Source organism: Leucoraja erinacea, chromosome 29 (genome assembly GCF_028641065.1).
Source record: "Leucoraja erinacea ecotype New England chromosome 29, Leri_hhj_1, whole genome shotgun sequence".
In the NCBI taxonomy this organism is placed as follows: Eukaryota; Metazoa; Chordata; class Chondrichthyes; order Rajiformes; family Rajidae; genus Leucoraja; species Leucoraja erinaceus.
The window spans coordinates 17677849-17692338 of record NC_073405.1 but is presented as its reverse complement, the minus strand read 5'-3'; the positions used below and the strand labels follow the sequence as shown (position 1 = coordinate 17692338).

Sequence of the window (14490 nt, the reverse complement as noted above, 5' to 3'; positions counted from 1 at the left end):
AATCTGCCGGATTGGGATGGTGATTGGCCACCACTTTATGAAACAGATTTTATTATTTTGCTGTTAGAACAGTGTGCAATAGTCAAGCAATATTCAGTGCAGGCTGCACAACTAGGCAGACAATTCCAGTCTCAAAATTACTTTGGTGCAGTTCAGCAATTCTGTCATAAATCCTGAATGAGTCTTTCAACTGTTAACATTGGTTAACTAGATTTTCAATATTATAACAAACCTCAGCAAAGTGTATTTCAGAATTCTAAATCACTTTTGTACAAGTGTACTATATACCAATAAAATACTCCTTCATTCCCTCTCTATTAAAATAAAAATGAGAATCTCGCACTTAATTCTGCCAAGCGAACATCCCCAGCACTCAGGCCCTAAAGTGGATCCATAGGACAATCTATGACATTTGCATGCCTGACAATAAAGTTCTGAAACAAGTTCTCCATTACAAAATGTTGAAATGGGTAAGGGTAAAATAAACACTTCAGAGATGTTCTCAAAAGCTTCCCTGAAGAAAAAGCAAAACCTGAATGACTTGTAGGACTACCTGGCCCATGACCACTCGAAGAGGATGAGGCGCATTCCAAATGTGACTGAGAACCTGGCTCCATGTCAGAAATACACAATATCATAAAACGTCCACCCGCCACTAATGCTGGCAGTCACATCCTGCCACAGTTGTGGCAGGTCCCAAACTGACCTCGGTCACCTCAGAACTGGAAACAAGTGACCATTGATCTCAAGAGACAACATAACATGATGATTGCGTTGTGCACACCCAGAATATAATCCTAACAGTTCCCATAGATCTCGTGTTAGTTTCAACTTCAAAAATATATTTGCTTAACCTCTAAAATATTTTATCTGGTCCAATGGTCAAAATTGGTAAATGTACCACAAATCTAGAAACTTTCCTGAAGCAATGAGATTAAAAGCAAGTAAAAACAAAATTAACGATAAAAACAAACCCCACATCCCCTCCAACTTCAAATGGACGTTCTTGGCCTCAGCCTTGACTTTAAAAGGGTGGTGTGAGATTGTTTTGGTGAAGAAAGGGCAGGAGGGAGAGGGATGGTGTAAAGGAGGTAGAAAGATGCTGCTCTGAACACAGGACACAATATTAATTACACAACAGCATCCCCCAGTGGAATAAACTGGAATCACAACCATTTCAGTCACAATAAATGTGCCATTTTTCCCCCTCTTCCAACAGCCTTCTGAACAGTCCTGCCTTAAACTAGGATCCTACCCAATTCACATCTACCCCATTAGGACTTTGTCTATAGAAATGCTGCTCTGCAATGCCAATATCAATATTCTGCACTTGGTATCTTCCCCTTTGCTCTATCTATTGTACTTGAGTATAGAAGCTGGGATGTAACGTTAAAATTGTACAAGGCATTGGTGAGACCAAATCTGGAGTATGGTGTACAATTTTGGTCGCCCAATTATAGGAAGGATGTCAACAAAATAGAGAGAGTACAGCGGAGATTTACTAGAATGTTGCCTGGGTTTCAACAACTAAGTTACAGAGAAAGGTTGAATAAGTTAGGTCTTTATTCTCTGGAGCGCAGAAGGTTAAGGGGGGACTTGATAGAGGTCTTTAAAATGATGAGAGGGATAGACAGAGTTGATGTGGATCAGCTTTTCCCTTTGAGAATAGGGAAGATTCAAACAAGAGGACATGACTTCAGAATTAAGGGACAGAAGTTTAGGGGTAACATGAGGGGAACTTCTTTACTCAGAGAGTGGTAGCGGTGTGGAATGAGCTTCCAGTGGAAGTGGTGGAGGTAGGTTCGTTGGTATCATTTAAAAATAAATTGGATAGGCGTATGGATGAGAAGGGAATGGAGGGTTATGGTATGAGTGCAGGCAGGTGGGACTAAGGGAAAAAAGTTGTTCGGCACGGACTTGTAGGGCCGAGATGGCCTGTTTCCGTGCTGTAATTGTTATACGGTTATATGGTTATTACTTGAGTTTGATTTCATTGTATTTATGTATAATATCTGATGTTTTTATAGCATGCAAAACAAAGCTTTCACTACACATGACAATCATAAAGCTAAACCTTACATTGAAAGAACCAAAATATGAAAATAGGCCTATACAATTGGCATATATTGTGAAAAACCTTGCCCCTGCCCAGTGCTTCCTCCTCACTTCCACTAATCCCCATCTAATGTCCTTCCAGCTCCTCTCATCCTTGATCTTTCTTATTCCTGTATCCACAGAAACAGGCTGTTCAGCCCAACTTCTGAAATGTGAGTGCCCAGAAACTTAAAGCTGGACACTCTCTCCACACTTTCCCCGTAAATGGAGATTGGGGCGTATTCTCCATTATGGGACCTCCTGAAGTCAATAATCAGCTCCTTGCAGTAGAGTTGCTGTCTTACAATACCAGAGACCCAGGTTCGATCCTATGGGTGCTGTCTGTATGGAATTTGTACATTCTCCTTGTGACCACGTGGATTTTCTCCGGATGCTCCCGTTTCCTCCCACACTACAAAGATCTATAGGTTTATTGGTCAATCAGCTACAGTAAAATTGTAAATTGTCCCTAGTGTGTGGGATGGTGCTATCGTAATGGGATCGTTGGTCGGAATGGACTCCGTTGGCCAATGGACTGGTTTCCACACCGTGTCTCTAAACTAAACTAAAACTAAACAATCACAATGCAAGAATTAATCAAGGTGTGTCATCAACCCAAGATTTCTCAATTTTTCTCACTGCAGAGCTGGACTCACCTCCAACAAGCTTACTGCTGGAAAACATGGACATCTTTCCAAATATTGGAAGCAACCTCTCAACAAAGGAAGACTAGATGATGAAATTCACTATCGTCTGCAGCATGCCAGTGCAACATTTGGCTAACAGAACAAAATTTTCTTTGAAGATCACAATCCCCCAGGTAGCTGTGATTTCTGCCCATTTGCATGTAGAAACCTAGACCACCCACAGGAAGCACCCCAAAGCACGGTAAACACCATCAACTCGACTCCACAAAAATCGTCCAGATGCACACAACGCCCAACATCAGCGTTCTTTCCTGGGCCAACTTCCCCTGCAACAAGGTCATAAGTACAATCATGTGGCTCCATCAACATTCCACGTCGCTCACTTGCCCAACACAAAACTCATGAAACAGACACACCATTCCACGCACTGTCACAGCAACAGGTTACCAGGTGGACCAAGGAAATCATTCATGGTTATTTTTGCATCATAAAAATGGTGGAGCGGCATTCAGAATAGCATGGAGAACCTCAAGCCCATTTGTCAGTAGCACTGGGGAGCCAGTGTAAATAGTGGCAAATGCACAACACCTCTCAAACTATCAACTTGCCTGTCCTCTGGATATTTGTGACGGAGTTTGTGGGTAGAATGCTGGCATGATCAGCAACCACGATACCCACAGAAGTGAACTAGAAGCACACCATTGTCCATCGCAAGACAAAGCTAGGGAAAGGAAGTTATAGCAATGAAAAGTTGATTTGTCAACTTCACTTTTAAGTCCTTGAAAGTCACTTGCAATCTGCTCTGAAATACAATTTTTAAAAGTAAATCGACTGATAATAAATAGAAGCATCGGTATGCTTGTAAATTTACCACTAAGGGACAGCATTGGATTGCGCTTACATTCTGAAAATCTCGGCAGAAGGAAGAGAAAGTTTACACTTGAGATTAGTCACAATACTGGCAACTCACTGTGGGACTACCTCTCAAAAAGGACAGAACAATGATTTTGTCAGTTATGCCTGGACCCATTATTCAAAGGTGACAACTCACCCTGAAGATTTCAACCCACATCAGTGGCTTTTATGTGTAGGAAGGAACTGCAGATGCTGGTTTAAACCAAAGATAGACACAAAAAGTTGGAGTAACTCAGCGGGACAGGCAGCATCTCTGGAGAGAAGGAATTGGTGACGTTTCGGGTCAAGACCCTTCTTCGACTGGTTCAGGAAACAAGAGATATAGACGGTGATGTAGAGAGATAAAGAACAATGAATGAAAGATATGCAAAAAAGTAATGATGATAAAGGAAACAGGCCAATGTTAGCTGTTTGTAGGGTGAAAGTGAGAAGCTAGTGTGACTAGGGTGGGGGAGGGATAGAGAGAGAAGGAATGCCGGGGCTACCTGAAATTAGAGAAATCAAAATTCATACCATTGGACTGTAAGCTGCCCAATCGAAATATGAGATGCTGTTCCTCCAATTTGCATTTAGCCTCACTCTGACAATGAAGGAGACCTAGGACAGAAAGGTCTGTGTGGGAAAGGGAAGGAGAATTAAAGTGTTTCGCAACCGGGAGATCAGGTAGGTTCAAACAGACTGAGCGAAGGTGTTCAGCAAAATGATCGCCCAGTCTACTCCCAGTCCACATCTTGAACAACGGATACAATAGATGAGGTTGGAGGAGGTGCAAGTGAACCGCTGTCCATGGACCCCGACAGTCCTTTCAGGTTAGACAGAGTGAAGGGAGGAGGTATAGGGACAGGTGTTGCATCTTTTGCAGTTGCAGGGGAAGGTACCTGGGGAGGGGGTGGTTTGGGTGGAAAGGGATGAATTAACCAGGGAGTTGGGGAGGGAACGGTCTCTGCGGAAGGCGGAAAGGGGTGTAGATGGGAAGATGTGATGTGCTGGGATCCCGTTGGAGGTGGATGAAATTTTGGAAGATTATGCATTGTATGCAACGGCTGATGGGGTGAAAGGCAAGGAGTAGGGGGACTCTGTCTCTGTGGCAACTAGGGGGAGGGGAGCAAGGGTGGAGCTGCGGCGGACCGAGGAGACACAAGCGAGGGGCCCATCTATGATGTGAGAGTGAAACCCCCGTTCCCTAAAGAATGAGGACATCTCGGATGTATGGAACACCTCATAGTATAGTATAGTATATCTTTATTGTCATTTTCCTGAGTACTCACATACCCAGAGGAAACAAGAATAGAATAGAATAGAATAGTTTCTTTATTGTCATTGTAACATGAACCATGTACAACGAAATTTAAAATGTCAGCCAGTCAGTGCTGCATTCAAACATTTCTAAAAGCTAACGATACATACAAGGTAAAATATTAAAGATAAACAACTAAATAAATATCACGGACAAAGCACGCATACACACCCAACCCTCCATCCTTCTGTCGATTCCACAGTTACCACAGTCCCTTAGTCTGTATCGCCCCTGCGTTCCTTGGCGGCTACATTTAGTGCTTTTATAGCAGTGGGGTAAAAACTGTTTTTTAGTCTATTTGTCCTTGTCCTTGTAGATCTGTACCGTCTGCCTGACGGCAACAGTTCAAACAGGGAGTGTCCGGGGTGGGAAATGTCCTTTATGATATTCTGGGATTTTTTGGTGCAGCGGGAACTGTGTAAGTCCTCCAAGGTAAGGAGAGGGCAGCCGACAATCCTCTGGGCGTTGTTAATGGCCCTCTGGAGCGCTTTCCTCTGAGCCGCTGTGCAGCTGGTGTACCACACGCATACACAGTATGTTAGTATGCTCTCAATGGAGCACCGATAAAAGGACAGCAGCAGTCTCTGAGTGATGTTATTCTTCCTGAGCACCCTCAGGAAGTGCAGTCTCTGCTGGACCTTTTTCAGCAGCGCAGTGGTGTTCACGCTCCACGTCAGGTCCTCCTCAATATGGATTCCCAGGAAGCGGAAATCCGCCACCCTCTCTACACAGTCCCCTCTGATAGTCAATGGTACCATGTCCGTTTTGTTCTTCCTGAAGTCTATTATTACTTCCTTTGTCTTTAAGGTGTTGAGGAGCAGGTTACTTTCTTCACACCACACTGTCAGCTGCTCCACCTCATCCCGGTAGGCGTACTCGTCCCCCCCGGAGACGAGTCCCACCACCGTGGTGTCATCCGCAAATTTGACAATGGTGTTGCTGTGGTGGGCGGGGGTGCAGTCATGTGTGTAGATGGTGTAGAGCAGGGGGCTCAGTACGCAGCCCTGTGGAGAGCCGGTACTGAGGCTGAGGGCCGTGGATGTATGATGGCCCACTCTGACTCTCTGGCTGCGACCCGACAGGAAGCTATTTATCCATGTACAGGTGGAGTGTGGAAGTCCCAAGTCCCCCAGTTTGTCCACCAGTTTGTGGGGAAGGATGGTATTAAAAGCAGAGCTGTAGTCCACAAAGAGCATCCGCACGTAGCTCCCCCGCTGCTCCAGGTGAGACAGTGCAGCATGGAGAGCTGTGGCTACAGCGTCCTCTGTAGATCTATTTGCTCTGTACGCAAACTGGTGGGGGTCAAAGCTTCGGGGCAGAAGTGATGTGATATGACCCCGGACCAGTTTTTCAAAACACTTCATCACCACTGGTGTGAGTGCGACTGGCCGGTAGTCGTTGAGGCTGGAGATGTTGGTTTTTTTGGGCAAGGGGACTATGGTGGAGGACTTCAGACAGGGTGGAACAGTGGACTGGGCCAGAGACTGGTTGAAAATCCTCGTACAGACTCCAGCCAGCTGGTCTGCGCAGTCCTTCAGCACACGTCCAGAGACGCCGTCAGGACCAGTAGCCTTCCTTGGATTGATGGCCCGCAGAGTGCGCCTCACATCATGCTCCTCTATCTTGAGGGTTAGGCTGCTGTGGACCATGTGCTGTGTTGCTCAACCAGTGTCCATTCAGTGTGCAGTAAAAAATAAATAGAAATAAAAATACATATATCCTGAACAAATTAAACACTCTACTCTCTACTAAACATCAACAGGCGTTCCGATCGGCAGCGGCACGACAGTGGCTCTGCTGCAGTGTGTCCAGGTTGATGGTTGGTGCGCGATACTTCGGCAGGGGGCAAAGTCCGTTTATCTTGTCTTATAGCCTGCTTGACACAGATGCGGCATAGACGGAGGAATTGAGAATAGGGGATAGAGTCTTTGCAGGAAGCAGGGTGGGAAGAAGTGTAGCCGAGATAGTTGTGGGAGTCAGCAGCTTTTATATTGCTTTGAGCTATTACACCTTTCAAAAGTATTAGTGACCTATAAAGTAATCTAGGAAGTTACAGTCCTACTTTCCATTTCACCTGATGTAAGTATCGTTAACGGTATATTGTAATGGCTGGACTAAAGCAACTTACATATCTTTTGCTGATTTGCAGAAAAATTACATGCTGCATTCATCTAAAAAAAAAATATAGGGTCGCGTAAATCCCCCACTGAACTCTAACTTAAAATTATTAATCATAAGAGAACACGACAAAGTTATCAAGGGTCATCATTACTGGTTAAGACTCATCTTTTACGTATTGGTCAGCAATAAGGGTTACACACACACACACACACACACAAAGTATTAATTCCAATTAATTCATGAAAATAATCCTCCAAACTCTTTCAAATTGTTAATGGAATTTAGGCAGCCACTTTTTGTTTTAAATTCTTTTTGTTCTATCTCAAACAAAATTCAAAAGTATACTATTACACCCAAGGTTAAGATAGTGATTTAAACAACGGTATTACAATTGCTGAATCATATGATCCTATGACTGTGCTTTGAAAGGATCATATAATCTCATATTTCCCATCTTGTTTATCACAATGCAGATAGCAAAACATGGAGAAAGCTTTGGCATGAAGAGCATGTAAATACGAGTCTACGTGGTGAATAGGCTTCCTACAATTCACGTGCACAACCAGAGAATTATCTGATTGATTTTAAGATTAAAAGAAACAGCTGCAAGCAGTGAAAATTTGCTAGTCAACATACCCCTCTTGACATACGCAAAATCCCCTTTTCTGAAACTACTTACAAATTTATGGATAAAGCAGTGGGTGATATCAGAGCTATGGAGATATTTTTATACCTTAAATATACCCAAAGGGGCGTGCACATGATAAACCATGAGACCCACGTAGTTAAAGAAGTCTGAAGAAGGGTCCCGACCCAAAACCTCATCTATCCATGCTCTCCAGAGATGCTGCCTGAACCGCTGAGTTGCTCCAGCACTTTGTGCTTCTTTTTGTAAACCAATACCTGCAGTTCCTTGTTTCTAGACCATAAAGTGGATGAAACATTACACTGCTTCCTAGGAAATTAAGAGCAGCTAAAAAAAAAAAAAAACTTACCTCAAAAAATCTCTGTGCAGATATCCAGTGATCAGTCTCTACCATACTTACAAAAACAAGTAGATCCTGATGAAGGTCCACGTTGCAACAGGTCAATAAAGAATGACGGATTGCACACTGTTACCACCTTGATGTAAATATACAGATAGTATATGAAGAGTTTTGCTGCCTGCTATGCCATTCTGGACCTGCTCCAGATCTTTAATGCCAGACCCCTGGCTTTTGCCGAGCTAACGGTATTACTGATATAGATACAAAATGCTGGAGTAACTGAGCGGGCCAGGCAGCATCTCTGGAGAGAAGCAATGAGTGAAGTTTCATGTCGAGACCCTTCTTCAGACTCAGGGGAGGGGGAGACGAAGATCAGGAAGTGCAAGGTGTGAGAAAGGGACATCAAAGGGGGGTGGAGATCAAGGAAAACGTAGAATAGATCATTGTTAGCTAGGAGAAGGTAACAACAAAGCAAACAGAGATAAAATAAAATGGACAGTGAGACATGTCGGAGAACTGGGAAGAGAGAGGGATGGAGAGAGAGGGAAAGCAAGGGTTACTTAGATAGAGGTCAATATTCATACCACTGGCGTGTAAGCTGACCAAGCGAAATATGAGGTGTTGTTCCTCCAATTTGCACTGGATCTCACTCGGACAATGGAGGAAGTGCGGAACAGAAAGGTCAGTGTGGGGATTGGAGGGAGAATTAAAATGTTTAACAATCGGGAGATCAGGTAGGTTTAGGCAGACTAAGCGGAGGTGTTCAGCGAAACAATCGCCGAGTCTGTGCTTGGTCTCACCGATATATAGGAGTCCACAACTCGGTGATGGAAAGTGGAAAGGGGTGGAGATGGGTAGATGTGGCTAATGATGGAATCCCGTTGGAGGTGGCAAAAATGTTGGAAGATTATGTGCGGTAAACGACGGCTGATTGGATGAAAGGCAAGGACTAGGGGGGGTCGGGAGACTCCGGCCCTGTTACGACTAGACGGAGGGGGTGCAAGAGCGGAGGTGCGGAATATCACGGAGACCCTAGTGAGGGCATTACTGACATTCCTCCTTGAGATGTAGGGATGGATATCAAAATCCACACAAGGGTCAGGTCAACCCCGAGGTAAATTTGTAGCAATGATGTCTGGCCCACTGATTTCCTCGAGTACTTGCTCGAGTCCAGCACCTGCAGTACCTTCTGTCCACATATTAACAAAGCTTTCTGCAGTCATATTGCAATTCCTTTAGGTGACTGATGTAAAAGAGGGAGCAAAGGCTTGGCAGAAATCTGTATAATACTTTGATGTAGTCAATAAGATGGTCAACAATGATAAACTACGTGGTCCCCAATATGTAGCAATATGCCAATAACCTTAAATATGTCAAAGCACAATCATTTTGTTTTTAAATATTTAAAGTTAATGAGGTGGTGCTGAAAGAATTAATTTGTTAGTTCAACTTGTTCATGTAATCTCTGAACATACCAAGATTTCGGTTCTCCAAAGTGCAAATAGTTAATGCTGTAGAGATCCATGTCTTCAGTGTGCCAGGCAAAAGTGGTTTTCCACATCCCGAAGTACAGGTATGGAGTATTTACACCTTCAATCACAATTCCACATTCATGCTCCACCATATCCAGCAACGTGTTCAGATTTCCAATATTCCACTCCTCAACATTCTAAACAAAAAATGGATGGCAATGAAAACGTTGTTTTAAGGACACAAGATTGTTTTAATTATTTACATTATTATGTATTTTGGAATGCATATAGCAGATTGTGTAAATATTTCCATACGTAATCTTGCCTAACATTTAGACACTGTAACATATGCAGCCATGATCCATTGTAACACAATTATTTATTAATGACTAATAAAAGGACTAAAAAAATATAGACCACCAAAACAAGTTTAAATTGATTATCCATATCATATTTTGAAAAAGCAAATTTATGACCCATTAAGATCAAATACAGTTGAGCAGTAATGGTGTTAACAGTGTAGATCTTTACTGTGTCCAGATCTCTTAAAGAAAAAATATAATTTGAACCATTCCTGACGGGACAGCTATAAATCAATGAATTACGTCCATCTGCTTTTCTGCCAAGAAAAAAGAACAAATCAAACCTACATTAATGCAACTGCAACTAGATTTGCCACAGTCACACCAATCACTCTGGTGCATTTAATACCAAATAGTGTTGACTCGTTGGTAAAAAAACAATCTGAAATAAAAAAGGACTAATCTGAGAACAAAGAACAATAGAGCACAGGAACAGGCCCTTCGGCCCACGTCTATGCCATACATGATGTCAAGATCAATTCTTACCTACCTGCACATAATGCATATCCCTCCATTCCCTGGACATCCATGTGCCTATCTAATAGTCTTAAATATGCCACCATCGTATCTGCCTCAAGCACCACCCTTAGCAGCGCATTTCAGGCACTCCTCAACCACTGTAAAAGAAACAGCCCCACACATCTCCTTTATACTTTGCCCCTCTATCCTTAAACCAATGCCCTCCCAGGATGGAAAATCAATTTTCCCAGGATGGAAAAATCAATTACTAAATTGATTTTTCCATCCTGGGAAAATGGTTCTGACTGTTTGTCCTATCTATATGTCTAATTATATGATATACTCCCAAAGTTCCAGAGAAATTAATCCAAGTCTGTCCAACCACTCTCTGTGACTAATACCCCCTTATCCAGGGATTATTCAGGTAAACCTCTCTGCACCCTTTCCAAAGCCTCCACATCCTTCCTGTAATTGGACAACCAGAACGAAAGCAATACTTCAAATGTGGCCTAATCAAAAATAAAGCCACATTATAACTTCCTGACTCTTAATACTCAATGCTCCAACCTATGGAAGCGTGCTTACTATAGGCCTGCTTTACAGCTCCACTGTGTTGCCGTTATGGACTTGGACCTGTTAAGGGTCATACCATCCATTGTATATTTTCTACTTCCATTTGACCTTGCAAAGTTCAACCTCCCAGGTGTTGCCAGGACTTGAGGGCCTGAGCTATAGGGAGAGATTGGGCAGGGTTGGACTGTATTCCTTGGAGCGTATGAGGATGAGAGGTGATCTTGTAAAGGTGCTTAAGATCTTGGGGGAATTAGGCAGGTTCGATGCCCAGTCTTTTACCCAGAGTAGGTGAATCAAGAACCAGAGGGCATAAGTTTAAGGTGAAAGGGGAAAGATTTAATGGGAATCGGATAGGCAATGTTTTCCACACGGTGGTGGGTATATAGAATGAGCTGCCAGAGGAGGTAGGGGCAGAACCCTAGAAATCCTAGTAAGGGGTAGGAGTTGAGGCAGAAACTATAACAACATATAAAATACATTTGGACATGTACATGGACAGGACATGTTAAGTGGGACTAGTGTCGATGGGGCACCTTGGTCGGCATGAACAAGCTGAGTAAAAGGGCCTGTTTTTGGTGCTGCATGACTTTATGACCTCACACTTGCTCAGATTAAAATCCATTTGCCATTTCTCCACCTATTTTGTAGCTGATCTATATCCCCCCGTATACCTTGACAGACTTTCTCAGTCTGTAACCCCAGGAATCTTGGTGTCATCTGCAAACCAACTTGTCCGTTTATATCCCGGTCATTTATGTATTTCACAAATAACAGAGGTTGCAGAACCCCACTTGTTACAGACCTCCAGCCTCAATATTGCCCTTCCACTACAACCCTCTGTCTACAACCCTCAGTAAGCCAGTTCCGAATCCATACAACCAAGTTTATTACAACTTGTGCCAATTTGTAAGTGACCCACTGATTCAATTTCATTTAAAATAAATACTCCAAAATATATTTTTCTCTCTCAAAATGAAATGCTGTAAAGGAAACAACTATCAAAATAACAAACATTTTGAAAAAAAATCTTAGATTTAAAATGGACAACATGCTGGAGTAACTCAGTGGGTCAGGCAGCATCTCTAGAAAAAGGAATAGGTGACGTTTTGAGTCGAGACCCTTCAGCTGGAGTAATAGATTACAACTCTTCTCAGGAAAGGAGTGCACAATTTCTTTGGTGGCATTGATTATTAAGTTTGCTAAGTCTGATTTACTAAGTCTGTATGATCACATCAAATATCAGTGCAGGCCTGTTAGCACGCGTTGTAGAACAGGAGGTTAAAAGTAGAAAGGAATGGCTCATTCAATGTTGGATATAGGCCATTGGTCAAAATGTTTGGAACTCTTCTTATTAGTCCTCAGGCCAGATCACCCAGCCTGACATCTGCCTGCATCTTGCCGCTCTGTAGTGGCCAAACACACGTCACTTGATGATGGATGGTGATGGCGGATGTCAGAGGTTATGGGGCGAAGGCAGGGGAATGGAGTTGGAAAGGAAATATAGATCAGCCATGATTGAATGGCAAAGTAGACTTGACAGGCCGAATGGCCTAATTCTACCCCCATCACTTATGACCTGATGAACACACGAGTCAATGGTTTCAGGTGCGACTACATGTGACAGGTTGCTGTGCGCAGGTTGTTTTTCTGAACTTGTATTTAGCTGAAACACAGTGTATAAAGTGTTCACTGATTTCAGTGAAAGGCTTCAAGGTATAAATCCAAGTCATGATCCACAAAGAGCACAAGCTAGGGTATTGTCACCTTCCATCAGGAAAACAAAACAAATGATGTTTCAGATAACAAAGAGGAACGAAGGCCGGAGCTTCCACAACTCCAGTGTTCACAGCCTGCCATACTTGGGCTGAGCTCACAGCAAAGTCTCAAAATGTTTTATTTTCAAAAAAGATTCATGCTCTTCTTTAAATATGCGTCACTACTCACATTGTCATACAGAGAACCACTGATATCAGCTCCATAGATGGGAGAAACAAATGTCAGGTTCTTCCAGTATTTGCGTTCAAGATCATCAAAATCTATATAGCGTGGTGTACAATACCTGAAAGAGAGGGATTACAGCATTTACTTTTGTGTTCTTTTCAGAAATATGTTACTCTATTTTTAAATAGAAATGGTATAAAAAGATAAATGCTCAGACCTACATGATATTTATCCCAGGCTCTTAAAAGAAGCAAGGGGTGAAAAAATGCTGGCTTTATCTCTTTCCTCTTTAACTACAGGTGTGCTGGTATAGAAGCAGGTTTGATGTGTGGTACAGTTATCTTAATACAAAACCATAGAGATGGATTTAGATTCAGGAACAGCTTTCCAAATTCAGGGACAACTGGACAACTTCATCCCAGCTGCTCTCAGACAACTGAATCATCCCATCATCAACTAGAGCGGTCCTGACCTACCATCTACCTCATTGGAGTCCCTCGGACTATCTTTCATCGGACTTTACCTTGCACTAAACATGATTCCTTTTATCCTGCATCTGTATACGGGATGACATGATTGTAATCATGTATAGTCTTTGTGCTTACTGCATGCAACAAAACGAGCATGGTACACGTGACAATAAGTTAAACTAAACTGTACAGAAACAGGCCCTTCGGTCCAACTCATGCATGCTAATCAGGTTTTATCACTGAGCAAGTCCCACTTGCCTGCTTTTGGCCCATGTCCATCTAAACCTTTCCAAGCAAAGTAACAGTCAATGCCTTTTAAATGTCACCATTGCACCAAACTCTACAGCAGGTAAGGTCAGTATGAATGACATGATGTCAGCAGACTTCACATCAACAATGGGCAAATTATTGAACAGGACCTGTATATATCGGCATCGAGACCACACAGGGTTATCAATAAAAGTCACAATAGATGTGTTAAGCAAAGGTCACGTCCAAGTAAAGGATTTACTCGGGAGGTTCATTCAGGATGGCACTTTAGCTAAACATGGATTTCAGCAAGGCATTGACAATCTGCCACCTAAATCGGGAAAGTAGAAACACACACAATCACTAAGAAAGTGACAAGATGAAAGGTAATGGTCATGGTGGGCACAAAAAGGACTGAAAAGAAATTCAGTTTATTGAGTGTGCAATAACAGATTTAGGATGTGCAAAAAAGGAAAGGATGTATACAAAGATAATTCCAAGAAATGTAAGGACAAGCGTGATCTTGACGTGCATGCCCACAGTTCACTGATGGTATTAATGCCCAAGTACGGGAGATTTGCCTTATGGGCCAAGGCTCAGAAAAACCGAGCAGGGAAATCATGCTAGAACTGTACAGGATGTGGCTTGAGCACAGCCAGAGTACTGTATACAGTACTGGACTTGTTCACAATTTACAGTACACAACCAGTCAGGATATTAGGAGACTTCAATTTCTAATTCATCCATTCAACAAACTATGGTCAATGAAACTTCAATACTTTCATGTAAAAATAATGAATATTAGGTTGTTAAAGTGCACAACCTTTTTGCCTCTGTGAATCTAGTTTCTGCTCTACACGATGACACGAGAACACTTTCCTTGCACTATATTAAATGCTGACAA

The 14490-nt window shown here is 42.7% G+C and overlaps 1 protein-coding gene across 2 annotated transcripts in view; it reads right to left on the bottom strand.

Annotated features, from left to right (window-relative positions):
- Positions 1 to 14490, bottom strand: part of kdm4b (lysine (K)-specific demethylase 4B) — a 280148-nt gene that overhangs the window by 227518 nt on the left and 38140 nt on the right. For both annotated transcript variants that reach the window (XM_055658796.1, XM_055658797.1), the window contains 2 exons: positions 12871 to 12985; positions 9536 to 9729 (listed from right to left, as the gene is read on the bottom strand). In XM_055658796.1, coding sequence (XP_055514771.1) covers positions 9536 to 9729; positions 12871 to 12985 — 309 coding nt within the window. The remainder of the gene's footprint in view (positions 1 to 9535; positions 9730 to 12870; positions 12986 to 14490) is intronic.